The sequence below is a fragment of the Xiphophorus hellerii genome, chromosome 8 (genome assembly GCF_003331165.1).
Source record: "Xiphophorus hellerii strain 12219 chromosome 8, Xiphophorus_hellerii-4.1, whole genome shotgun sequence".
In the NCBI taxonomy this organism is placed as follows: Eukaryota; Metazoa; Chordata; class Actinopteri; order Cyprinodontiformes; family Poeciliidae; genus Xiphophorus; species Xiphophorus hellerii.
Genome location: NC_045679.1, coordinates 4,020,523 through 4,046,297, shown reverse-complemented (window position 1 = coordinate 4,046,297; position 25,775 = coordinate 4,020,523). Strand labels below are relative to the sequence as shown.

The 25,775-nt window shown below is 41.3% G+C and overlaps 1 protein-coding gene across 1 annotated transcript; it reads left to right on the top strand.

The window, feature by feature from the left end:
* LOC116724486 (NLR family CARD domain-containing protein 3-like) lies at window positions 1–25,412 on the top strand. Its single transcript, XM_032570220.1, has 11 exons — window positions 1–41; window positions 173–292; window positions 1,422–1,544; window positions 11,487–11,565; window positions 11,727–11,955; window positions 12,097–13,888; window positions 17,147–17,320; window positions 19,198–19,371; window positions 19,894–20,067; window positions 24,241–24,287; window positions 24,437–25,412. Exons 3-11 carry the CDS (start codon window positions 1,492–1,494, stop codon window positions 24,967–24,969), a joined length of 3,255 nt encoding a protein of 1,084 aa, XP_032426111.1. The 5' UTR covers window positions 1–41; window positions 173–292; window positions 1,422–1,491; the 3' UTR covers window positions 24,970–25,412.
* The last annotated feature ends 363 nt before the right edge of the window (window positions 25,413–25,775 follow it).

The following is a 25,775-nucleotide window of genomic DNA, read 5'->3' as shown; positions in this document are numbered from 1 at the left end:
ACTCTGTGTGGGGAAGATGAGAGCCAGAGCAAAGGTCAGAGGTGAGGTCACCATCTCTATCTGTCCACAGCCCTTTTCACACAGCGTTCACTATATCAGGCCAGAACAGACGTGGTGATGAAGCTGCTGCTCCTCTTTGCTGATTAAGTTTTAATCATCATGTTTCTGTCAGGATCCATCAGAGACTCAAACCAGAACCAGAACCAGAACCCAGCTGTGTGTCCTTTAAGAGTGACAGGTCAAAGGATGCATTCCTTCACTTTAAATCTCCTGGATCTCCACCATCAGAGAGGTGAGCTGTTTCTAACTGCTGTAACTGTTCAGTTTATATCTGTTATTGTGGCCATGTGATAATAAGTTCTGTTGGGTTCTGTTGTCATGAAAACATTGGACTGAATTTCAGGTTATTTTTCTTTTCGTACGTATTACGTCAAAGATGTAATACGTATGATGTCTCCATGGAAACATGATCCAATAAGGAACATGTTACTATGAACACAATAAAGTTCAACTGGCTCCTTTGTACAAAAATCAAACAGGTCCGTTTAGATCCACAGTCTCTACCCAGAGCTTTGCTAGTTAACAGAAATCTCAAAATCTGATCTGATGTTTACCTGACATCAATTTAACCATCATTCATTGGTCAGTTATTGACACCATACAGAAAGAACCTTAAAAATCCTCAATCAGGACACACTCTTATAAACTATTATGTTGACATGACATTTGAACCAGAAACATTTAACTGTGTTTTATTCTGTTTTCTATAAGCCTAATTTTTCCAAATGAAACTCGTTTATTTTGTCCGATATTAATATGAACACAAGAACAAATAGACAGAAGTGAATTTTATTTCTAGGTTGATATTTGCATCTTTCTCTAAAATCTAACAAAAGACAGATTCATTCTGAAATAAAAAAATTCTATTAATTATTTTTATGATTCCGCCTCTGAAGTTCAAACATCATCCAACATGGCAGATTATCAACCATTTCTACAGTTACACTAAATATTTTGTGGATCTGATTGAGCAGTGGGCTTCAGTGTCTCTAACGGACCATCTGGTTCTGATTGAAGCTCCATCAGATCCTCCTTGGATGGTCAGAGTGGAAATGATTCCTGGTTCTTCTCCATGTCAGAGCTCAACACTAAGATCACCAAACGTCTCTCAGTCATTTCAAACCAACATGTTGGTCTCAGAAACAAATCTTTCTGCTCTTTAAAGAAGGCTGGACATTATTCAGGAGGATCAATGATCAGGAACATGTTGGAGGATTGGACCGGTTCTGATAGGAATCATTTAGAACATCAGGTTGATGATCTGTCTGGTTCTGTTGTGTCTCACAGCTCTTTATTTTAAAGTCACATAAAGATTATCTTGAAAACAAACAGAAAGTTTCTAATGAGAGTTTTTCTTTCAGGATCCATCAGAGATCAAAACCAGAACCAGAACTAGAACCCAGCTGTGTCTCCGTTAAGAGCAACTGGTCAATGGATGATCCTGTTGTTGGCTTTAAATCTCCTGGACCTCCATCATCAGAGAGGTGAGTTGTTTCTAATTGCTGTAACTATGGAAACTGAACCAGTAAGAACTCAGATGTTGCCAGTTATATTTACAGAGAGGTTTGATCCATTATCTACAGAAATCAGCTGATCTGTTCTCATGAAAACACCTTCATATCTTTATCTCTGAGAAGTTGATGATGATGTTCTGCTGCTTCCTGGGTTATTAGGTTATTTTCTTTTAATATGTCATACATCAATGACATTGATGTCTCCATGCTTACATGGTCCAATAATCAACTTAGGAACATTGTATCCTGGACTTCATTGGTCTCTATAAGAGCCAAATTTGTGTATTTTGGGTTTTTGGTAACTAGATGAGACTATGAACTCCAGGATATGAACCAAGAGCTGACAGGTGTTGAACCTGGAAGGGCATACAAGTTTTTGACCGCTGTGGCGGAGTCATTGTTAATGTTGTTGCCATGTATCATGGAATAAATGGATTTTTTCACAAATGGTTCATCTGACTGGAACAAATTTGAACAACAAAGAAGATCTCTGGGATTGACTTTACATGCAATCAACAGGTACAACATTAGCCACTCAGCGCATCATAAAAAAGCATCAACGGATCAATGCTTAACTAGTGCAGTACTATACTGGTTAGTATACTGTCAAATATTTGCCCTTTTTGGACTTTGATGAACTGTCTTTGAACAAAGTGATGGAGACTATGTGGAGCAGACTGAGACAGTTTGAGCTGCGATGAGCTGGTGAAGTGTTTGCTAGCTGGACTATTGCTACAGAGCTAAAGCATCAGGCTGTACAAAAGGATCGGACGGACACAGTGGCATACTGTCAGTGATTGAAAGGATGTGAACCCATTGGACCGGGCCGCGGCAGCAATGGATCGGATGGATGTGGTGGCAGACAGTCAGTGATTGAGGAGGATCGGGTCGCTGGATGGAGCACCTGGGTCTTTGAAGGGCACAAAAAGAACCAAAATCAAAATTTAACAAAACGGATAATATAGGAAAAGTAATACCTGATTAAATGTCCAAAGGTGAAAAAACAAAGGCTTTAAAGTCCTCTTGTTGATTAAGTTTTAAGATGATGCCAAATGTTTGCATGAGTCTTTCCTGAGGTTTTTGCCACATGATAAAAAGGAAAATCATGAAGTATGGTTTAAAGCAAATATGATTCCTAATAGTTAGGTTATTTCTAGTGTAAATAAGTGGCTCTCTCAAACTGCAATTAGCAAAAATGGTGATGATGGTGTAAATCCCACTGACAGTGTGTCAAATGTTAGTGAACATTCACAAAGGAGTTTTAATTCCAGCATCACTTCATCTGTAAAGTTAAAGGCAGCAGCTGAAAGGGCCTCAGTTTTGGCCAGTGTGAAGGCTGTAAAAGAAAGACATGCTACTGAAAAAGAGGAGGAGAAACTGAGGAAAAGAAAAGAGACGCTCGCACTGGAAACTGAGTTGCTGAATCTGACTTGCAGATGGAAAATGTATAATTTAAAGCTGGAATGTTCCTCACAAACATCAAACACTCATACTATAAAAAGAAAACAAAGGAAAAGGGATTAAAGCAAAGTTTAGACCCCTCTGTAAAAGAGTTTCTTTCTAAAAATTACATTGAAAATCCAACAATTCAAAGGGATGATGTAAACCAGACTAAACAATGAAATGAATTAAAGTTGACATCAAAGGAAAATAAACCTATGGATGTAAGACCAAAGAGAACTGTAGCAACAAACCAGCACCCTGTGGGGGGTCAACATAAAGCCAGTGGAACCCAAATACAATCAAAAAAGCTTTTCAAACATAATGAGAATGGAACCCAACCATCAAACAGTTTACAATTACCTGGAGAACTTCTTACCATCATGAGCAGACAAACTGAAATCACAGCAGCCTTGGTAAAGCAGCAACAGAGTCTGACTCTCCCACCACGTGACATTCCTGTTTATGATGGTGATCCTCTGCAGTACAGAGCCTTTATTAAAACCTTCGAACAAAGAGTTGAAATCAAAACAACCAATGCGGACTGTCTGTACTACCAGGAACAATTTACTAAAGGTCAACCTCGTGAGCTGGTGCGCAGTTGTCAGCATGTGGATCCAGATTATGGCTATACTGTAGCAAAGACTTTGTTGCAGGAACATTTTGGAAACCCTTACAAAGCTGCAACTGCATATATTAACAAGGCTTTGTCTTGGCCAACAATATGAACTGAGGACATTAGGGAATTACAGAGTTATTCTTTATTTTTGTGTGGCTGCTGTAATGTAATGGAAGAGCTGGAGTAAATGCATGTCCATAAATATGAGAGCAATCCTTGCTAAGCTGCCATACAAGTTACGAGAGTGTTGAAAAAGTAAAGCTTATGATATAATGGAGACAACTGGATACCGGGCAGGATTTAGTGATATGGTTGCATTTATCAAGTGACAGGTCAAGATTTTGTCAGATCCTTTCTTCAGAAAATTAAAAGATTACAGTTTCAGTACAACATCCATCAGTCGTCAACGGCAACAACCTGGGATCAAGACCAAGGGGAATGTAGTGGCCAGCACTGTGACATCTGTGAGTGATTCAGGAGAGGTTGATTATCAACATGCTGCAGCTAGAGGAAGTGATGGCAGTTGGGCTTGTTGTTCAGAACCTCACCCACTAGAAGAATGCAAAAAACTTAAAAGAAAACTTCATAAGGACAAAGTCTTTCTGTTGAGAAGAAAATGATTATGTCTTGGCTGTCTGCAGTGAGGCCACATCAGCAGGATTTGTGAAGCATGATTAACTTGTGAAATTTGTAATGAAAGTCATCCAACTGTGCTACATATAAGAAAAGAGACAATTTCTGCTGAGACTGAAACAGGAATATTGAAACCCCCATCAATTGTGAATGCAGCCATACAGGGGCTGGTAAGGATCGTGGAATGCTGTCTGTGCTCCATGTAAAGGTTAAAGCAATGAAAGGACAATGTGCCATCCAAAAATATATGCCTTCTTGGATCCAGGTAGCACTGGAACATTTTGCTCTGAAAGGCTGATGCATCAACTGAACCTCACTGGAAAGCGAACACAAGTCCTTTTTCGAACAATGGTCCAAGCTAAAATAAGTCCAGCATTTTCTCTGTGTAATCTTGAGGTGGCTGGGCTGGAGAGCAATACATTTAATCCTTTGCCAGAAGTTATTACACAGAGACAAACACCTGTGACCAAATATGATATGGCAACATCTGAAGATTTAATAAAGTGGCCATATTTGTCAAGAGTTCACATGCCATCTATATATTCTGAGGTTGATCTATTAATTGGTACCAATGCTCCAAGGTTATTGGAACCTTGGAAAGTTATTAATAGTCAAGACAATGGTCCATGTGATGGACCGAGTTAAAAACAGGAGGAGTCACAAGACATATTAGAAAAATAGGGTTTTTTATTTTAACCCAAAGATTATAAATAACAAAAGATAAACTGAGCTCATAAAAGAGGTCAAAGAAACAAAACTGAACTCAGGAAAAAAATGTAAACAAACTGGCTGCACAAACAAACATAACTGACCTAACAAAGAAATGACACACAGGGGTTTATATACTGGCTGATCAGACCAATTAAAACACAATAGGGTAACTAAACAGAATACAATTACAAATAACACAAAAACAAATAACAGTACAGCTAAGTTTGGCTAAACTAAAGACCCAAAACTGAAAATCAAAAATATTAAACTTTAAATACTAATATTTACTTAAATAGAAAACTTATCTAAACAAAGAAACTACAAATTCCCCCTGCCAGCAGGAACTTGTGGTGCAGTCCAATCAGCATGTAAGCCTGCTGACCCCTGGCCCCCATCCTCTGTCTGGTAACTCCAAGGCAGGTGAGTACCGGTGGGAAAACAAACAGAATTAATCTTAAGCAAACAAAATTAACTTTAAGTTGATATAAATACATACGCTAACTAAATGTGCGCGCTAACAAATAGAACAAATGCATTCAAATCAACTAATAAATGTTTTTATTGAAACTAAAGTGTTGTGTTTATGTGAAAAAATAAACTGTGCATAAAAAAAGAGTTACCGACATCAGAGTGTGGTCATCACAGTCCATATGCTGTCAGAACTGTACTTGGCTGGGTGGTCAATGGGTCCTTGGATAGCAATGGGGCTCAAGAAGTCTCATATGTAACAGTGAACAGAATCTCAGTGGACAAACTGGAGGAACTTCTCAAGAACCAGTACGACCATGATTTTTGTGAAGGACCAGCTGATAAACAAGGAATGTCCAGAGAAGACCTAAGGCTTATCAATATTATGGAAACATCTGCAGCAATAAAGGATGGAAAGTATTACTTGAACCTGCCATTAAAATCCAAGGATGTCTGTTTACCAAACAATTTTGCAGTAGCCAAACAGAAGCTCCTTTTGCACTGCACAGCCAGACTCAGACCGACCAGGGCCAGTCTGGCTTCAAAGCAGGGCTGATAGTTTTTGCATTAGTACTTCCAGCCCGGTACCACCCCACTCCCTTTAACCCCAAGAGCTGAGGTTCCAATAGGGCCGGCCACACCGGGCTGGTTTGGAGTTAGCCATAGATTGGTGCATTGACTGCGGGGGTGGGATAAAGACGAGTCGTCTTTCCAGATCTCTGGGTCAGATGAACGTCTGTCATTTTAACATGTGGTGTCAAAAAAATTGCCGTAGTAATCTATTCTTACCCATAAACTTTTAAATGATAATAATAACAGAATATTCAATTATATTTTATTTTCTTTCTTGTACAGTCATATTAAACAAGCTGAACAAATACGCTATGATCCACATCATGTCACCAGATTAAACAGATAAATATGCAACTTTTTCCATCAGTGAAAGAAAAAAATCCCTACACTGGAAATACAATCACCTCTTCTGCCAAACATTTTAATGGTAAATGTAAATAACATTTCTCCAATTGAACAGATCAGAAGTTGGTAAGGATGTGAACGAGTGGATTCATCGGGGTGGGTCGAAATAGAAGGAGAGAAGTTGAGGGGAGGTCAGCGTATTGTTAGTGTGAATGGGGGCAGAGAAGGAAGAGGGCTCAGGGGGGTCGAAGGAGATATGGTGGGGGTGGGGCTAGAGTACCGTTGAGTGTTGTGGGGCGCACTCAACGGTACGCCCCTCATATATTTTAGATATTTTTTATATATTTTATTTATATAATTATAAGTAATTTCCTCCATCAGTAATGTTGTGTCTACCAGACAATTTCTCTGGTCATTATCTTTCATAAGAGCCTCATTGATGACTATGTTAAAACAGGGAAAACCCGCAAGCTGCAGCGGTAGTTCAGCTGGCTGTGAATCCAGCTCAGAGACTACACTCGGATGACAATTTTATTCCATTAAATGTAAAGCTGCAGCAAATGTTTCCCTCTGCTTACGTGCTGACAAGCGCTTATAGACGGAGCTGGACGGGAAATCCAAGAAGGAAGCTGTTCTCTGACGCTAGGAAGATTGCCTCCGTAGCTTTAGCCAGAATTTGATTTACGTGACGATCCCACTCAATGCAAAACGACCAGGACTATAGGACCAACAGGACCGGGTCGGATGGCTGGGCCAGGCCAGACCCTGCAGTGCAAAAAGGGTTAGAGAATACAAAGTCTCAGGAAAAGAATCAAGTTCAATCAGAACATTCACCAGGAGTATGTGGAGTATATGAACAACATCACTTCATGCAAGTAAGCAGAGCATCTTCCTGAGCATCTTTTGCATTGTGACAATGAAAGGATTTGGTACATTCCCCACCATGGGGTTTACAATCCAAGAAAGAGAGCTCTATGTGTGGTGTTTCACTGTGTTGCAGTATTTAGGGTTATCTTTGAATAGTGAGTTGCTGCCAGGCCCCAACCTCACTAACACTCTGTTGGGGTTCCTTATGAAGTTCAGAGAAGAGTCAAAGGGAGCCATAATAGGAGACATTAAAGCTATATTTCATCAAGAAACTATTAGACAGAACTTTTACGTCGATGATTGCTTCAACATTTCAGCCACAGTAGAGGAAGCTATGCATCTCACAAAAGATCTCTGTGTGAAAAAGGAGGTTTCACATTGGAAAAGTGGACAAACAACAGCCGTTTTGTTCTGCAGGCCATCTCAGAAGAGCAGAGTGCTAAAGATTGGAAGATGTTGGATCTGTATATTGATAAGCTTCCAAAGCAAAGAGCTTTGGGTCTGGAGTGGTGTGTGGAAACTGATGCTTTCCAGTTTAACATTAAGCTGAAACAGCAAGCTGGAATGGAGTGTTATCTGTGAATAGTTCTGTGTATTACTGAAGAAAATTATCCGTTCTCCATGCTAAGTTCGTGATGTACGAGGTTGAAGAAGTGTCAGTGAGTTGAATTCATGAATTTCATTTATTGATACCAAAATACTGCTGGTCCATTCTGACATGCTACCTTTAGGAGCTAACACTCAAAATGGCAACAAGCAACAGTTAGTAACCTCTTTTGTTAGCCTCTATCTAAGCTACGCCCCAAAGAGGGCATTCCCTAGTTTGTCATTTCTTCTAAACAGAGCTCTCCTTTGCATGTCATTTCCTGTAGGTTTTGCTTAGCAACTAACTAAAGGAGATGGAAAGAACACAGAGAATTTATTTATTCTCAACAGTTCCCTCTCTTGGGATGCTATCTAGTGGACAGAAATCTTGATCTCCTCCACACATCATATCTTCAGTAACCCCCCGCAGAATCTTGATGTTGCCACAAGTCACTCATGCTACCATGCTTTACTGCATCAGCTTGAAGTGAGGCAGCCGGAGACTGCAACATGATCAGCAGAAAACACAGGATCTCCAGTGTGGTGCAGCTGTTGAAGATGGTAGCCTGGGCAGCTGCTCCTCAGTCATCAGCAGCTTGCCGAACCACTGCAGCTTGAGCTCAGCATGGAGCCACATGTTCAACCTCAGGGTCATCTTCATCAGCCATCTTCAGCAGCCCACCTCGAGAGTCGGCCACGCTGGTGGAGTCATTCACCTGGCAGGTAATCCTGATGAGGAAGGTGACCACAGCACAAGTTAAAAGAGCAGCGCCCTGGAACCTAAGGATGAAGTGTGTCTTAAAGGAGAAATGTAGAAGGAGAAAACAGCTGGACCCTTTAACGGACAAGAACCTAGTTGTGCATCAAATGAACACAACAGGGCTTTGTCACACAACTCTAAAGTGAGCTGTATGAAGAAGAAGTCGATGAAAACAGGTACAATACTTGGCTGACATGTTTTGGAAGAGATGGGTTCGAGAATATTTACCTTTGCTCCAAGAAAGGCAGAAATAGAATGAAAGGAGGAAAACTCTTGCTTTTGGAGATACTGTGGTCATAATGGATCCTTCTGTTCCTCGAGGATCCTGGCATTTTGGGAAGGTTTTGGAAATGTTTCCAGATGGTCATGGTTTCGTGAAGTCAGTGAAGTTGGAGACTAAGTCCAATATTATTGAGAGACCAATTTCCAAACTTTGCATGTTACATGGTCTCTAAATTAATGTGTTAATGTCACATATTTTCTCCTGTATTAACATTGTTGTCGGAATTGGCATATTTGTTTATTATGCCAATTAGGGGCCAGTGTATAGGAGCCAAATATTTGTATTTTGGGGTTCTTAGTCGCTACATGGGGCTGTGGCCTCCTGTACATGAACCAAGAGGTGACAGGTAGTTGACAGGTGTTGAACCCGGAAGGGCATACAAGTTTTTGACTGCTGTGACAGAGTCATTGTTAATGCTATTGCCGTGTATACTGGATTAATTAGATTTTGTTCACAAATGGTTTCATCTGACTGGAATAAATTTGGAATTTGAACAACAAAGAAGATCTCTGGGATTGACTTTACATGCAACCAACAGGTATAACGTTAGCCGCTCAGCACGTCTTAAAAAAGCAGCAATGGATCAATGCCTAACTATTACTTAAATATAACTATTGGCTATTACAGCCAGTTTCATACTGGCTACTACAGTCTCCAATGACTGCAATGAAGTCCAACTGGATTGTTGGTAAATTAATGAAAGATACTTAGAAAATTAATCAGGTCTGTTTAGATCCACAGTCTCTACCCATAGTTTCTACAGATCCATCTAGTTAACAGAAATCTAGAAATCCGGTCTGATTTCCAGATGTTTACCTGATATCAAATAAACAATCATTTTTGTAGTGATACTCCTCCCTAGAGGCCACCATAAGTAAAAAAAATACTGCTGATGAATAATAAGAAACAAAATATCTAACCAAAATAAACTCAGTTTTCTGCTATAATCTCTAAAATATAAAATGGAAAGAACAAGGAAAACCCTCAATCAGGACACATAAACTATTATGCTGACATGACCTTTGAACCACACACATTTAACCGCATTTTATTGTGTTTTGCATCAACTTAATTTTTCCAAATGAAACTGGCATATTTATTTAATCAAATATTATTCTTAACACACAAACAAAAAGTCAGAGTTGAATTTAATGTCTGTGTTGTTATTTGTATTATTGTCTAAATCTGATGAATGATTAATGTTGATAGAAAAAAGTTTACATGGATTTTGTGATTCCTATTTCAAACATCACCCAAAAGCTCAGAAACAGATATTTCTGCTCTTTAAACAAGGCTGGACATTATTTAGGAGGATCAATGATCAGGAATGTGTTGGAGGATTGAACTGGTTCTAATGGGAATCATTTAGAACATGAAGTTGATGATCTGTGTGGGTCTGTTGTGTCTCACATCTCTTTATTTTACAAGGAGTCAAAATTACCTTTAAATCAATTACCTTTAAATCAAACCTCCACAGAAAGTTTATAGTAGATGTTTTTCCATCAGGATCCATCAGCGAATAAAGCCACAACCAGAACCCAGCTGTGTGTCCTGTAAGAGTGATGAATCAAGGAATTATCACACTGACTTTAATTCTCCTGGACCTCCATCATTAGAAAAGTGAGCTGTTTCTATTTGCTGTATCTGTGGAAAATGAACTAGTAAGAACTCAAATACTTCCAGTTATATTTACATAAGTTTGATCCATTATCTACAGAAACCAACTGCTCTGTTCTAATGAAATCACCTTTATATATTAACCTCTGGGGTGTTGATGATGATGATGTTTTGCTGCTTCCTGGCTCCATGTCAGACTAATATGTTCCATGTCGGACATATTTCCCACTGGGAAATATCTGTTAAAGCCAGTCTGGTCCATCAGGACTTGGTTCCTGTGTGCATTGTGAGAGCAGTTCAGCAGGGAAGGAAAGCTTCATGATGTGGTTGGTGAGATCTGCTGGAACTCAACCAAACTGAGCTGATCTGGACCATCAGAGAACCTGCTGGTTCTTAATGGGATCAGCAGGAACATTAAATCTTTACAACTACTTGGATCATCTGGTTCACTGCTCACATTACGGTATCACTTCATGGACATTTACATTCAGATTGTCTTTGTGTGGACAGATACAATATGAGCTCACTGGCTTCCAGGGATCTACAGGATCCATTTTAAAATTCTCACAATAACATCCAGGAGAGGACCCCACATGGACACACATCCACATATCTCAAACCTCCTCCATGTCCACATCACCTCATATCTAGTCATCAGAACCTGATGGATGTCCCACACTGTCCTGAGGACCTGTGTGGACAGAGGCTTCACTTCCACTGTCCCCAAGCTCTGGGAAACTGTCTCCACCAGCATCAGATCTGCTAACACAGTAGACTGTTTGAAGTCCAAGTTCAGAACCAACTTTTTAAAATGTCTATTGAGTGATTCTGGTGTTACCGGTCTTCATCTTTGTAGTTCATCTTCCTCTTTCTAACGTCTTTGTATTGTGTTTATGTGATGATCTATTTTTCTGCTTTAAGGTCTTTTATTGTAAACCTTTTGATGATTTAATCTGTTAAAAGTTGGATGAATATTTCCTGGCTTCCTAATTGTTCCTGGTTCCTCCACAGAGTGGACCAGCAGAGCTCAGAGGTTCCCAGTGGTCCATCTACCCAGCAGCATCAAACACAGCTGGACTCCGTATTTATGGTCTGTACATGAACAACATCTATTTTTCCATGGATTTTGTTCACAGTAATCTCCATGCTGCACTTTGTAGATCAGAGGACTGTCAGTCTGTCCAACATCCATCTGGTTTTTGGCTGCATGATTTCAGTCTGATGTTTCCTTCATCTTTTATTCCATAGCAGCTTCTGGAGGACAACATTGTCACTTTTGTGAAAAATGAGCTGAAGAAGATTCAGAAGGTTCTGAGTCCTGATGACACAGAATGTTCAGAGAGTCAGAATGATGATGATGAGGTGTTGGAAGGTGAGGATGAAGAGCAGAGGAGGAGCAACAGAGAGGCAGTGATGAAGATCACACTGAACTTCCTGAGGAGGATGAAGCAGGAGGAGCTGGCTGACCGTCTGCAGAGCAGTAAGAGGATTTCTACAAAGATTTAACCTGACGGATAAATCACACATTTACTGATGTTTGAAGAGATGGAATCACATTTATTAACATCATCTTCAGAAAATAATATTGTTTAGTTACTGATTTTACTTTTTGTGTTATTAGAACAATTTGCTGCAGTTTTTCGACATGATCATAAATCTGTTCTGAAGAAGAAGTTCCAGTCTGTGTTTGAGGGGATTGCTAAAGCAGGAAGTCCAACCCTTCTGAACCAGATCTACACAGAGCTCTACATCACAGAGGGAGGGACTGGAGAGGTCAATGATGAACATGAGATCAGACAGATTGAAACAGCATCCAGGAAACCACACAGACCAGAAACAACAATCAGACAAGAAGACATCTTTAAAGTCCCACCTGGAAGAGATCAACCAATCAGAACAGTGATGACAAAGGGAGTGGCTGGCATTGGGAAAACAGTCCTAACACAAAAGTTCACTCTGGACTGGGCTGAAGACAAAACCCACCAGAACATCCAGTTCATATTTCCATTCACGTTCAGAGAGCTGAATGTGCTGAAAGAGAAAAAGTTCAGCTTGGTGGAACTTGTTCATCACTTCTTTAATAAAACCAAAAGAATCTGCAGCTTTGAACACTTCCAGGTTCTGTTCATCTTTGATGGCCTGGATGAGAGTCGACTTCCTCTGGACTTCCACAACAAGGAGATCCTGACTGATGCTACAGAGTCCACCTCAGTGGATGTTCTGCTGACAAACCTCATCAGGGGGAAACTGCTTCCTTCTGCTCTCCTCTGGATAACCACACGACCTGCAGCAGCCAATCAGATCCCTCCTCAGTGTGTTGACATGGTGACAGAGGTCAGAGGGTTCAATGACCCACAGAAGGAGGAGTACTTCAGGAAGAGATTCAGAGATAAGAAACAGGCCAGCAGGATCATCTCCCACATGAAGACATCACGAAGCCTCCACATCATGTGCCACATCCCAGTCTTCTGCTGGATCACTGCTACAGTTCTGGAGGATGTGTTGCAGACCAGAGAGGGAGGAGAGCTGCCCAGAACCCTGACTGAGATGTACATCCACTTCCTGGTTGTTCAGACCAAAGTGAAGAAGGTCAAGTATGATAGAGGAGGTGAAACAGATCCACACTGGAGCCCAGAGAGCAGGAAGATGATTGAGTCTCTGGGAAAACTGGCTTTTGATCAGCTGCAGAAAGGAAACCTGATCTTCTATGAATCAGACCTGACAGAGTGTGGCATCGATATCAAAGCAGCCTCAGTGTACTCAGGAGTGTTCACACAGATCTTTAAAGAGGAGAGAGGTCTGTACCAGGACAAGGTGTTCTGCTTCATCCATCTGAGTGTTCAGGAGTTTCTGGCTGCTCTTCATGTTCATCGGACCTTCATCAACTCTGGTGTCAACCTGATGGAAGAAACACAAACACCTATGCTGTGGTCATTATTTAGCAAACCTAAACTAAATTCTCTCCATCAGAGAGCTGTTGACCAGGCCTTACAGAGTCCAAATGGACACCTGGACTTGTTCCTCCGCTTCCTCCTTGGACTTTCACTGCAGACCAATCAGAGACTCCTAAAAGGCCTGCTGACACAGACAGGAAGTAGCTCACAGACCAATCAGGAAACAGTTCAGTTTATCAAGAAAAAAATCAGTGAGAAAGTGTCTGCAGAGAAAAGCATCAATCTGTTCCACTGTCTGAATGAACTGAATGATCGTTCTCTAGTGGAGGAGATCCAACAGTCTCTGAGTTCAGGAAGTCTCTCCACAGATAAACTGTCTCCTGCTCAGTGGTCAGCTCTGGGTTTCATCTTAGTGTCATCAGGAAAAGATCTGGATGTGTTTGACCTGAAGAAATACTCTGCTTCAGAGGAGGTTCTTCTGAGGCTGCTGCCAGTGGTTAAAGCCTCCAACAAAGCTCTGTAAGGTCACAGATTGTTACTGTATTTAGTTTGAGAGAAATCTGCTTTAGATGAGGTAAATATATATTCATGTTTCAGTTTATTTATCAGTGCATTGTCTCTTCAAAGTGTCAAACTGAGGGTTCTGGGAGACAGACTTCCTTCAGCACCTGGACATAATGTTACATATTCAAGTAGTAAAAGACCTCCTCTTCATGTTAAAATTTAAATATGATTCACTTAGTTCCTTATGGAATTGTATAATTCTATTTCTAGCCTTCTGGTTGTCTGTTGTTCTGTCCTTTAAGACTGGAGGACTATACAATGAACCAGTTCACAACAAAAGGCAACTTAAATAGGTGTAAAATATAGGGCTGAAACGATTCCTGGAATGATTCGAGTACCTTTATTATTAAAATTCCTCTAGGAAAATTTACCTGCCTCGAAGCTTCGTTAATTCGTTTTATTCGTTAATTCGTTAGTTCGTTTTATTATTTAGCGCATCTTGTTCCGGCCGGAACATTACTTGCGTTACGCGTAGCTCTGACTACCGCCTCTGAGTTGTTGATGAAAGCTAAGTGTTAGCGGCATAATGTCCAATTTTCAAGTTTGGCCCGTGGGATTTTTATTGATTGATAATAATGCCTGGGTTTTCATCATTTTTGGGGACAAACCGCACAATAAATTTCAAATCATCCCGCTTTCAACAAACGAATGGCAGAAATCATCGTGGTGGGACATGGCTGGTAAATGAGTTTCTGAGTGTGACAAACAAATGTGCCTGACCTCCAATATCCCATATTGCTCTCCCCCATTCTTACTTTCGTCCCCTGGTCTATTTCCTCCCCTCCACCCCATCTTATGTTCGTTCGCTTGCCTGGCCCCCACGCCGCAAGCTCCATGCGACGTTTCCCGTATTCTCAAACCCAAAGCTTGACAGCTATGGGTCATGGTGACAAATAATCTATTAAAATGACTGAAGATGAATACATAAACTAAAATCTGGAGTATATAAATTTTTTATAAGCGTATTTGTGAGCCTACCTCTTTATTATTAAATTAGAATAGAATTTCAGATCTTTGTAGAACTTTACTTCAGGTTAACGTAGAAAGTGAGCTATTATTGTTACAGGTTAACTTTCTAAACTACAGAAAAGTAACTGTTAGGGAGGCTCAAAAATTAAAAACTGGACTGATATTGATATGACATAGTAACATATCAATATCAGATTTATGCCAGATTTACCAATATGTTATTTTATAAATTTTTTTACCGGTTATTGGATTAATCGTAAGAATAATTAATAGATTACTCAATTACAAAAATATTTGTTTAAAACAACCCAAGTAAAATAAAGTTTTCTGAAAAATATTGTTTGTAAAACAATAAAATTTTGAAGAATTCTTTAATAACAGATTTTTCTCTCTGTCTCCTCAGACTGAGTGGCTGTAACCTCTCAGAGAGAAGCTGTGAAGCTCTGTCCTCAGTTCTCAGCTCCCAGTCCTCCAGTCTCAGAGAACTGGACCTGAGTAACAACAACCTGCAGGATTCAGGAGTGAAGCTTCTCTCTGCTGGACTGAAGAGTCCAAACTGCAACCTGGAAACTCTCAGGTAAAATGTTCTCAATCCTGGTGAAACCAGATTTCTGTCCATTATCTCCTGTTATAGATGATGTAAATGTTATTTCAATAGTAGATTATTAAAATTAAAAATGTCTGACATTGATGTCGCTAAGCATACTAAGTCTTGACACATAAATTCAGCTGGTTTTCATTTACTCCAGAACCAAGAAGAGAGGAATGTAGAAAGGTGGGGATCAGGTTTTAACTGTTAGTGTAACGCTGGACACTTGACCGATGAATCTTGGTACACAAAGAAGCATTATTGCAGATTCTTCCTCCAACCAGTTGTTAGAATTTCTCGTCCCTTCTACGAGTGATAAATGTTGATTGTTATTATCTACAGAATGAAATACAGTTTTATTACTATTTTATGTTATTAACAGGAGTATCTCCTGTTTCTGGAGTGTTTTCCTCTTGTGAAAATATCCAGTTCAGACCTTGGGTTCTACCTCAATGTTCTCATATCCTCATCATGTGATGAATTGTGTGTCTGCAGCTTATCAGGCTGTTTGGTCTCAGAGGAAGGCTGTGCTTCTCTGGCCTCAGCTCTGACCTCCAACCCCTCCCATCTGAAAGAGTTGGACCTGAGCTACAATCATCCAGGAGACTCAGGAGTGAAGCTGCTGTCGGCTGGACTGAAGGATCCACACTGGAGACTGGAAGCTCTCAGGTATGGAGACCACCAGTAGCGAATAGCGTCGGTTCAACAGCGAGAGCAGAACCAACGTATTTCTCCACCAGCTCGAAGTCTTGAATTATTTTTCTGGTTTTTGTTTAGCTTTTTGACCGTGATGCTAATCTGGGTGAGTTTTGGTTGTGTTGATGCATTTTAACACGCTTCACCCCCGAGGTAATTTTCCGCCGCAATACGCAAACTTCCCCATTCAGTCTCAGAGCATTATAGTTCCGCACGACAGGATTTCTTGCTGCGCAGTGTATCAGAAAGAGGAGATGAGCAGCACATGTAGGCTGAGAAGTGAGATAAATGTGATCGGTTTTGGTGATCGGAAACAGGAGACCGTGATCAGCTATCACCGATCATACACTTATTGATGGAAATCGGCCAATTATGATCGGTGGCCGATCAATTGGCACACCTCTAATTGATTCATAAATATCATGTGTTAGGGAGATTTAAGGAGGGAATTGCATGCACTTGTTATGCAGAAAAAACTTTTGGATTAGATGGACTGTACAACTTTGTAAACAGCAGCCAATTAAAACAGTAGGATTCTTTCACATGGTGCTTAATGTACCTAGGAAACCAAACCATCTACTGGTATTTACTGATTATTTATCGGTATATTGTTTCCTAGTCTGCTGCTAGCGGGTGATGAGTAAAAGAGAGACCGGCTCTATTCATGATGTTACATGTTGAAGCAGTAGAAATTCTCTTCTTTCTATTGAAACTGTCACTGAATTAATGCAGTTCATTGTAGATTTTAATAGTTCTCTTGCCAGCCTCCTTGTTGCCTGTAGTTCAGTTCTTCAAGGCTAAAGTCCCAACTAGAGAATAAACCAGTTCAAAATAAAGATATCATAAAGTTTTAAATAATATGACCTATTCTTCAATTAGTCCAAGAAGAATATAGTTGACTGGAAAGTAACACATACATTTGATGGATTAATAACAGATTTTTCTCCCTGTCTCCTCAGACTGAGTGGCTGTAACCTCTCAGAGAGAAGCTGTGAAGCTCTGTCCTCAGTTCTCAGCTCCCAGTCCTCCAGTCTCAGAGAACTGGACCTGAGAAAAAACAACCTGCAGGATTCAGGAGTGAAGCTTCTCTCTGCTGGACTGAAGAGTCCAAACTGCAACCTGGAAACTCTCAGGTAAAATGTTCTCAATCCTGGTGAAACCAGATTTCTGTCCATTACCTGCTATAGATTATGTAAATTTTATTTCAGTAGCAGATTATAACATCAGTAGATGTCTGACTGTGATGAGGCTAATCACGCTAAGTCTTGACACATAAACTCAGCTGGTTTTCATTTACTCCAGGCTGAAAGAACCAAGAAGAGAGGAATGTAGAAAGGTGGGGATCAGGCTTTAACTGTTAGTGTAACGCTGGACACTTGACAGATTGCTGCATCCTCAGTGTACAAAGAAGCATTATTGCAGATTCTTCCTCCAACCAGTTGTTAGACTTTCTCATTCATTTTACAAATGACAAATTTAGATTTTTATTATCTACAGAATGAAGTAAAGTTTTATTACCATTTTATTTTAATATCATAATTAATATAATTTCTTGAGTGTTTTCGTCTTGTGAAAATGACCAGTTCAGATCTTGGGTTCTACCTCAATGTTCTCATCATGTGATGAATTGTGTGTCTGCAGCTTATCAGGCTGTTTGGTCTCAGAGGAAGGCTGTGCTTCTCTGGCCTCAGCTCTGACCTCCAACCCCTCCCATCTGAAAGAGTTGGACCTGAGCTACAATCATCCAGGAGACTCAGGAGTGAAGCTGCTGTCGGCTGGACTGAAGGATCCACACTGGAGACTGGAAGCTCTCAGGTATGGAGGAACCTGCTGCAGGAGCAGAGAAGGTCTGATAGAGGAGGAAGAGGGAGAAATGTCTTTAGTCAGTCTGCTGGGAAACATTTAGTTTGAAGTTAAAAATGTAGTTTCCAATTGAAATATTTGGTCTGAAACCGTGGTATTAATAAATGAATGAATAACATGGTGAAAATATAACTTGACATTCTGAAACTGCTTCTGTCTCTTATGACAGTTAAATAAATCAAATTATTACTGTATTTTAATCCCACGAGCAAAAATTGTTGCCAGACATTTTTTCTAACTTCTAGAAGCTTTAAATGAATTATTTTTGACTTTTGGCAGCTGCTTAATGTTTTAAAATAAAATAATAGTGTGTCTACTCTAAGCTATATCAATTTCATGTATCCAGTTTGAAAGGTCACATGACCAGACCTCTTTACTTCCTGTGTGTGACGCTGGACATAAATGTCTGCCATAAATCTGAACAAGAGGAAGTCAGTAAAATATTTAAATAAACAAATATGAATAAAATATTTTGAACATATGTTCTTTCAAGTGTCTTCTACTGATGTATAAAGAAAATTGTATCCCTTCATTCATCTTTTGATCATAAGAAGAGTGAATGTGAGCATGGCAACAATTGTTGCCTCTAGCATAATACATAGACAGCACTATGCTAGGTGTCCATTAGTTTGCTGTTTATTCTATATGCCTTGTTTCCTCACAGCTTAAAACCATCAGATATTTTAGATCTTCTAGACCTGAAGGAACCTCAAAATGATGTTTTCTACATCACTGTCATTCCCACAGTTGAACCCCTCCCCAAATCACCTCCCAAAACCTGATCCTTTCCACAAAGTGAGGTCTATGCACTGAATGAAGCTACAAGATGATGCCACACCTGAAACTAGTTTAGGACAGAACAAAGGTGTAGTTCTTGGTCTGGTGAAACAGGGAAAATGTTCTCCAAGATGGACATGAAGTTCATTGTAGATTTTAATAGTTCTCTTGCCAGCCTCCTTGTTGCCTGTAGTTCAGTTCTTCAAGGCTAAAGTCCCAACTATAGAATAAAACAGTTCAAAATAAAGATATCATAAAGTTTTGAAAAATATGAGCTATTCTGCAATCAGTCTAAGAAGAATATTCTTGACTGGAAAGTAACACATACATTTGATGGATTAATAACAGGTTTTTCTCTCTGTCTCCTCAGACTGAGTGGCTGTAACCTCTCAGAGAGAAGCTGTGAAGCTCTGTCCTCAGTTCTCAGCTCCCAGTCCTCCAGTCTCAGAGAACTGGACCTGAGTAACAACAACCTGCAGGATTCAGGAGTGAAGCTTCTCTCTGCTGGACTGAAGAGTCCAAACTGCAACCTGGAAACTCTCAGGTAAAATGTTCTCAATCCTGGTGAAACCAGATTTCTGTCCATTAGCTGCTATAAGAGAATATGTAAATTTTATTTCAGTAGCAGATTATAACATCAGTAGATGTCTGACTGTGATGAGGCTAATCACGCTAAGTCTTGACACATAAACTCAGCTGGTTTTCATTTACTCCAGGCTGAAAGAACCAAGAAGAGAGGAATGTAGAAAGGTGGGGATCAGGCTTTAACTGTTAGTGTAACGCTGGACACTTGACAGATTGCTGCATCCTTAGTGTACAAAGAAGCATTATTGCAGATTCTTCCTCCAACCAGTTGTTAGACTTTCTCATTCATTTTACAAATGACTAATTTAGATTTTTATTACCTACAGAATGAAGTAAAGTTTTCTTACCATTTTATTATATTAATATCATAATTAATATCATTTCTTGAGTGTTTGCCTCCCATGAAAATGACCAGTTCAGACCTTGGGTTCTACCTCAATGTTCTCATATTCTCATCATGTGATGAATTGTGTGTCTGCAGCTTATCAGGCTGTTTGGTCTCAGAGGAAGGCTGTGCTTCTCTGGCCTCAGCTCTGACCTCCAACCCCTCCCATCTGAAAGAGTTGGACCTGAGCTACAATCATCCAGGAGACTCAGGAGTGAAGCTGCTGTCGGCTGGACTGAAGGATCCACACTGGAGACTGGAAGCTCTCAGGTATGGAGGAACCTGCTGCAGGAGCAGAGAAGGTCTGATAGAGGAGGAAGAGGGAGAAATGTCTTTAGTCAGTCTGCTGGGAAACATTTAGTTTGAAGCTAAAAATTTATTATGCTAATTCAGTATTTGACTTGTATTTATTACAGTTAAATTATAAATATTGCTCGTAATTTTGGCTATGTAAATTTGGAAACTACATCCAATTAAAAATTTTAGTAATCTTTCACACATTGCTGAATGAACCTTGGAAACCGACCCATCTACTGGAACCACAATGACATGGTAGTCAGAGCAGCAGGGGGCCAAATATAGCTCCATGTGGAACCAAGAGGTTGGAGAGAGAAAATCAGTTTGAAACTGTTTCCTATCAGAGTTCAGTTTGTCTCTCTGTCTTCACAAACCAGGAGCATCATGGGCTGGGCGGGGCTTCCACTGATGGATCTACTGAGAAAATACAAGAAGCTGATTGGCTGATGGACAGGAAGTTAAAATATGAAGATGAATTACATCACAAATCAGACAGAATTGGTGTTATGGATAGGCGTAGCGCGGGATCACATGGTGTTATTAGTGATTATAGATCACCTGTTGCTCACCTGGTGACTTTAGTCAGTGGGTGATGGGGGAGGTTTACTTTTTACTGACCGCTTCAAGCTAGTATGTTTTTGTCTTTGATCACTGTTTAAACCTGCAGATCCGGTTTTAATGCTGCTTTTGGACACAAATATCTGATATCCACTGATGTTCTGAATTGGAATTTTGATGAAATTGAGGAAAATAAAATCATCTTAACTGCAGCTTGGATTTAAGTTTTCATCAGCTGGCGTGTCAACAATGATTCTCCTATTCAGCTGATCAGTGACTTTGTTTGACAGTCGCTAATAATTGGTAATAAAGAGACATGGCTGAGAGCAAATATAGATTTTAGATCAAGTTTAAATGTTTCAGTGACAGGAAGAAAGAAACAAGAGGAGGATGAGCAACATCTAGAAATGATCATCTACATTCAGAAAAATAAGTAGGGGAACTGATCAAGAAAGATATAACTATTATTATCAGTAACATGTGGTAACTTAATGCATGTGATGGGTGGCGGCCAAGGGAGGGGACCCTGGCAGTCCGATCCTCGGTTGCAGAAGCTGGCTCTTGGGACGTGGAATGTCACCTCTCTGGTGGGGAAGGAGCCGGAGCTAGTGTGTGAGGTCGAGAGGTTCCGGCTAGAAATAGTCGGTCTCACCTCGACGCATGGCTCTGGTTCCGGAACCAGTCTCCTTGAGAGGGGCTGGACATACTTCCACTCTGGAGTTGCCCAAGGTGAGAGGCGTCGGGCAGGAGTGGGCATACTTGTTGCTCCCCATCTCGGCGCCTGTATGTTGGGGTTTACCCCGGTGAACGAGAGAGTAGCCTCCCTCCGCCTACGGGTGGGGGGACGGGTCCTGACTGTCGTTTGTGCTTACGGGCCAAACGACAGTTCAGATTACCCACCCTTTTTGGAGTCCTTAGAGGGGGTACTAGAGAGTGCTCCTCCTGGGGACTCCCTTGTTCTGCTGGGAGACTTCAACACTCACGTGGGCAATGACAGTGAGACCTGGAGGGGCGTGGTTGGGAGGAACGCCCCCCCCGATCTGAACTCGAGCTGGACTTCTGTGCTCATCATAACGAACACCATGTTCAGGCATAAGGGTGTCCATATGTGCACTTGGCACCAGGACACCCTAGGCCGCAGTTCGATGATCGACTTTGTCATCGTTTCATCGGATCTGCGGCCGTATGTCTTGGACACTCGGGTGAAGAGAGGTGCAGAGCTGTCCACTGACCACTACCTGGTGATGAGTTGGCTCCGGTGGTGGGGGAGAAAGCCGGTCAGACCTGGCAGGCCCAAACATGTTGTGAGGGTCTGCTGGGAACATCTGGCGGAATCCCCTGTGAGACGGAGCTTTAACTCCCATCTCCGGCAAAACTTCAAACACGTCCCGGGGGAGGTGGGGGACATGGAGTCTGAGTGGACCGTGTTCTGTGCCTCCATTGTCGAGGCGGCCGATCGGAGCTGTGGACGCAAGGTTGTCGGTGCCTGTCGCGGCGGCAACCCTCGAACCCGTTGGTGGACACCTTCGATGAGGGATGCCGTCAGGCTGAAGAAGGAGTCCTACGGCACCAACACTGTTTATAGTGGGGATGGTGTGCTGCTGACCTCTACTCGGGACGTTGTGGGCCGGTGGGCAGAGTACTTCGAAGACCTCCTCAATCCCACCAACATGCCTTCCATTGAGGAAGCGGAGCCTGGGGACTCTGGGTTGGGCTCTCCAATCTCTGGGGACGAGGTCGCCGAGGTGGTTAAAAAGCTCCTCAGTGGCAAGGCCACAGGGGTGGATGAGATCCGCCCGGAGTTCCTTAAGGCTCTGGATGTTGCAGGGTTGTGTTGGCTGACGCGAGTCTGCAATATCGCATGGACATCGGGGGCAATTCCCCTGGATTGGCAGACTGGGGTGGTGGTCCCCCTGTTCAGAAATCCGAGGCCAGGGTAGAGTGCCTTCTCCGGGTCAGGGGGGGTGTCCTGCCCCAAGTGGAGGAGTTCAAGTATCTCGGGATCTTGTTCACGAATGGGAGAAGAAGGGATCGGGAGATCTACAGGCGGATTGGCGCAGCGTCTGCCGTCAAGCGGGCGAAAGAAAAGCGAAGCTCTCGATTTACCGGTTTGATCTACAGTACGTTCCCACCCTTATCTATGGTCATGAGCTTTGGGTCATGACCGAAAGAACGAGATCGTGGATACAAGCGGCCGAAATGGGTTTTCTCCGTAGGGTGGCTGGGCTCTCCCTTAGAGATAGGGTGAGACGCCCAGCCATCCGGGAGGGACTCAGAGTAGAGCCGCTGCTCCTTCACATTGAGAGGAGCCAGTTGAGGTTGATTGGGCATCTGGCCAGGATGCCTCCTGGACGCCTCCCTGGTGAGGTGTTCCGGGCACGTCCCACCGGGAGGAGGCCCCGGGGAAGACCCAGGACACGCTGGAGGGACTATGTCTCTCGGCTGGCCTGGGAACGCCTCTGGATTCCCCCGGAAGAGCTAGAAGTAGTGGCCGGGGAGAGGGAAGTCTGGGCCTCCCTTCTGAAGCTGCTACCCCCGCGACCCGACCCCGGATAAGCGGAAGAAGATGGATGGATGGATGGATGAACTTAATGCATATGGAAAACAATGGGATGGAAACAGAACACTGAAAGTAACTGAAAGAGCAGCAGAAGAACATTTAGAGGGAACGAACTGATGATGTTTGAATGATGGAAAAGAGACAAAAACATGTTGATCAAGGAAATGGATCAGTCCTTGATTTAACTCTAGTGTCTAGGAAGATTTCAGCTGATTGTGGAATATTCTCCTGACTAAGAACGTGTGGAGTGCATGGAGCTAAATAGGAACTGAAAATAATAATGAATTTATTCTGATTCAACCATCTTCAAACTGTCACATCACTCATTCAGGAGTCTAAGGAGTTCAGCAGTTAGATTTCTATGATGATTTACTGAGGATAGAAAAGACATTAAAACAATGTTGGATGGAGCTTCAGACCAATCAGCCCCCAGAAGCAAAGATGAGAAGAAAAGCAGCTCCATGGTGTCAGATGGATGTTTAAAAGTTCTCAGAGTGAAATAAATAACTTCAGATTTCAAGCAAACCTCTCAACGTTAATGAATTTGTGGGTTAAATATAAAACGCATGAAAAAGTGAAGAAAACTATTCATAAATCAAAGAGAGATATTTAGAAGTTTAGTAGCTTTATCTATTTGACAGTTTGATCTCCACCAGGAGGCGACATCTGGAAAATGATCAAACGTATGAAAGCAATCAGGGAATAAAAGAAATCCCTTGTTTTCCAGAAGGAGGGAAGAATTGCAGTGAATGATGAAAAAAAAGTAGAAATGAGAGTAGAGGAACTCGTTCAGATCCAAAGTTCTGATAAATTTACTGAGAAAGATAAAAAAGACAAGATCAGCTCATCCAGAACTTCTGCAGTGGAGGGAGGATTACTTTTACAACCCGTTACTGCAGCTGCTGGATTCAGGATGCTGCTTCTTCTTCTGGGTCTCATTGTAAATGTGTCCAGCGCCACCTGGTGGTGTTGGTTGGTAGAGGAAGTGCTGAAAGAGACTGATGGTCTGACCCCCCTCCTCCTTTCAGGGTGGAGCCTGCTGGAGTCCCATTCTTGACACCAGGTCTGAGGAAGTGTAAGTGTGTTTTTCATCTGATTCATGACAACAAAGCAGCTCACATTCAACCATCTTCAAACTGTCACATCACTCATTCAGGAGTCATCATCAAAGTGTCAATAAATGATCAATAACTGCAGCTGGATTGTGTTTGTTCTCTCCATCAGATTCCTGTCAACTCACCATCGACACAAACACAGTGAACAGAAAACTCAAACTGTCTGAAGACAACAGGAAGGTGACACGTGTGGAGGAGCTTCAGTCATATCCTGATCATCCAGACAGATTTGATAGCTGGAATCAGCTGCTGTGTAGAACTGGTCTGACTGGTCGCTGTTACTGGGAGGTTGAGTGGAGAGGAAAAGTTGATATATCAGTGAGTTACAGAAGAATCAGGAGGAAAGGAAACACTAGAGACTGTGTGTTTGGATATAATGATCATTCCTGGAGTCTGAGATGCTCTGATGATGATGGTTACTCTGTCTGGCACAATAAGATAGAAACTCGTCTCTCCTCCTCCTCTGACTCTCACAGAGTAGCAGTGTATGTGGACTGTCCTGCTGGCATTCTGTCCTTCTACAGAGTTTCCTCTGACTCACTGATCCTCCTCCACACCTTCAACACCACATTCACTGAACCTCTGATTCCTGGATTTTCGGTCTGGTGGTCCAATTATGGTTCCTCAGTGTTTCTGTGCTGAGTTGAGTCTAAAGAGTCTAAAGAATTTCGTCCTATCAGAGAAACTCTCTCACTGATTAAAAGATAGTTCAGTCTCTACATGTTTTTCATTCAGAAACATATTTTCATGGATCCAAACTGTTTCTTGGTTAAACTCTTCTGCACAACCCTGGGATTATTCCAGGATTATAACTGGATCAACTTGTTGTTTTTTTCTGTTTCCAGTCAAAGATTCACAATGAATCTCAGGATGTTTTGTTTCTCTCTTGAGTTTTTCCTTTCATTTATCATTCAGATTTCTTTTAATTTACAACAGTTTTTCTCAATCACTGGACATTTTTTTGTTTCTGTCAACTCATATATTCATAAATTTGTCTTGGATTCAAATGTTATTTTTTGTATATTTACTGCAGTTCTACTTCATGTGTTTTAGTGAACAATAAACACATTTTATTCTGAATTTTATTAATTTGCTGCTCATCCTGTTCTGTTCCTGAAATAAATGGTGATTGTCATGTTATTATCAATTTGGTCATAAAAAGTTAATATTTATACAAAGACAGCCTTCAAACCTGACCCAGTTCTACTGGTTCTGTCAGGAGAAATGGACCAGAACTCCAACAACCTCTCAGGAGAACCTTGTGGAGGAAACCCTAATATTTGACAAAGTCAGACAGTTTAATGGAAATTTGACCAAAACCTGAGGAGATAAAATTCAGATTTAATGGAGGTTATCTAGAGTACTGGGTCCTAAATGTTTTTATTTTATATAAATGATATTTACAATGAATCTAACTGGTTCACATTTACTTTATTTGCTGATGGTTC

Coding starts and splice junctions, on each gene's coding strand:
- LOC116724486 (XM_032570220.1), top strand. CDS start 1,492: ATGGATGATCCTGTTGTTGGCTTTAAATCTCCTGGACCTCCATCATCA. Junction 11,956..12,096: donor GGCTGACCGTCTGCAGAGCA/GTAAGAGGATTT, acceptor TTGTGTTATTAG/AACAATTTGCTGCAGTTTTT. Junction 20,068..24,240: donor TGGAGACTGGAAGCTCTCAG/GTATGGAGGAAC, acceptor TCCTCCTTTCAG/GGTGGAGCCTGCTGGAGTCC.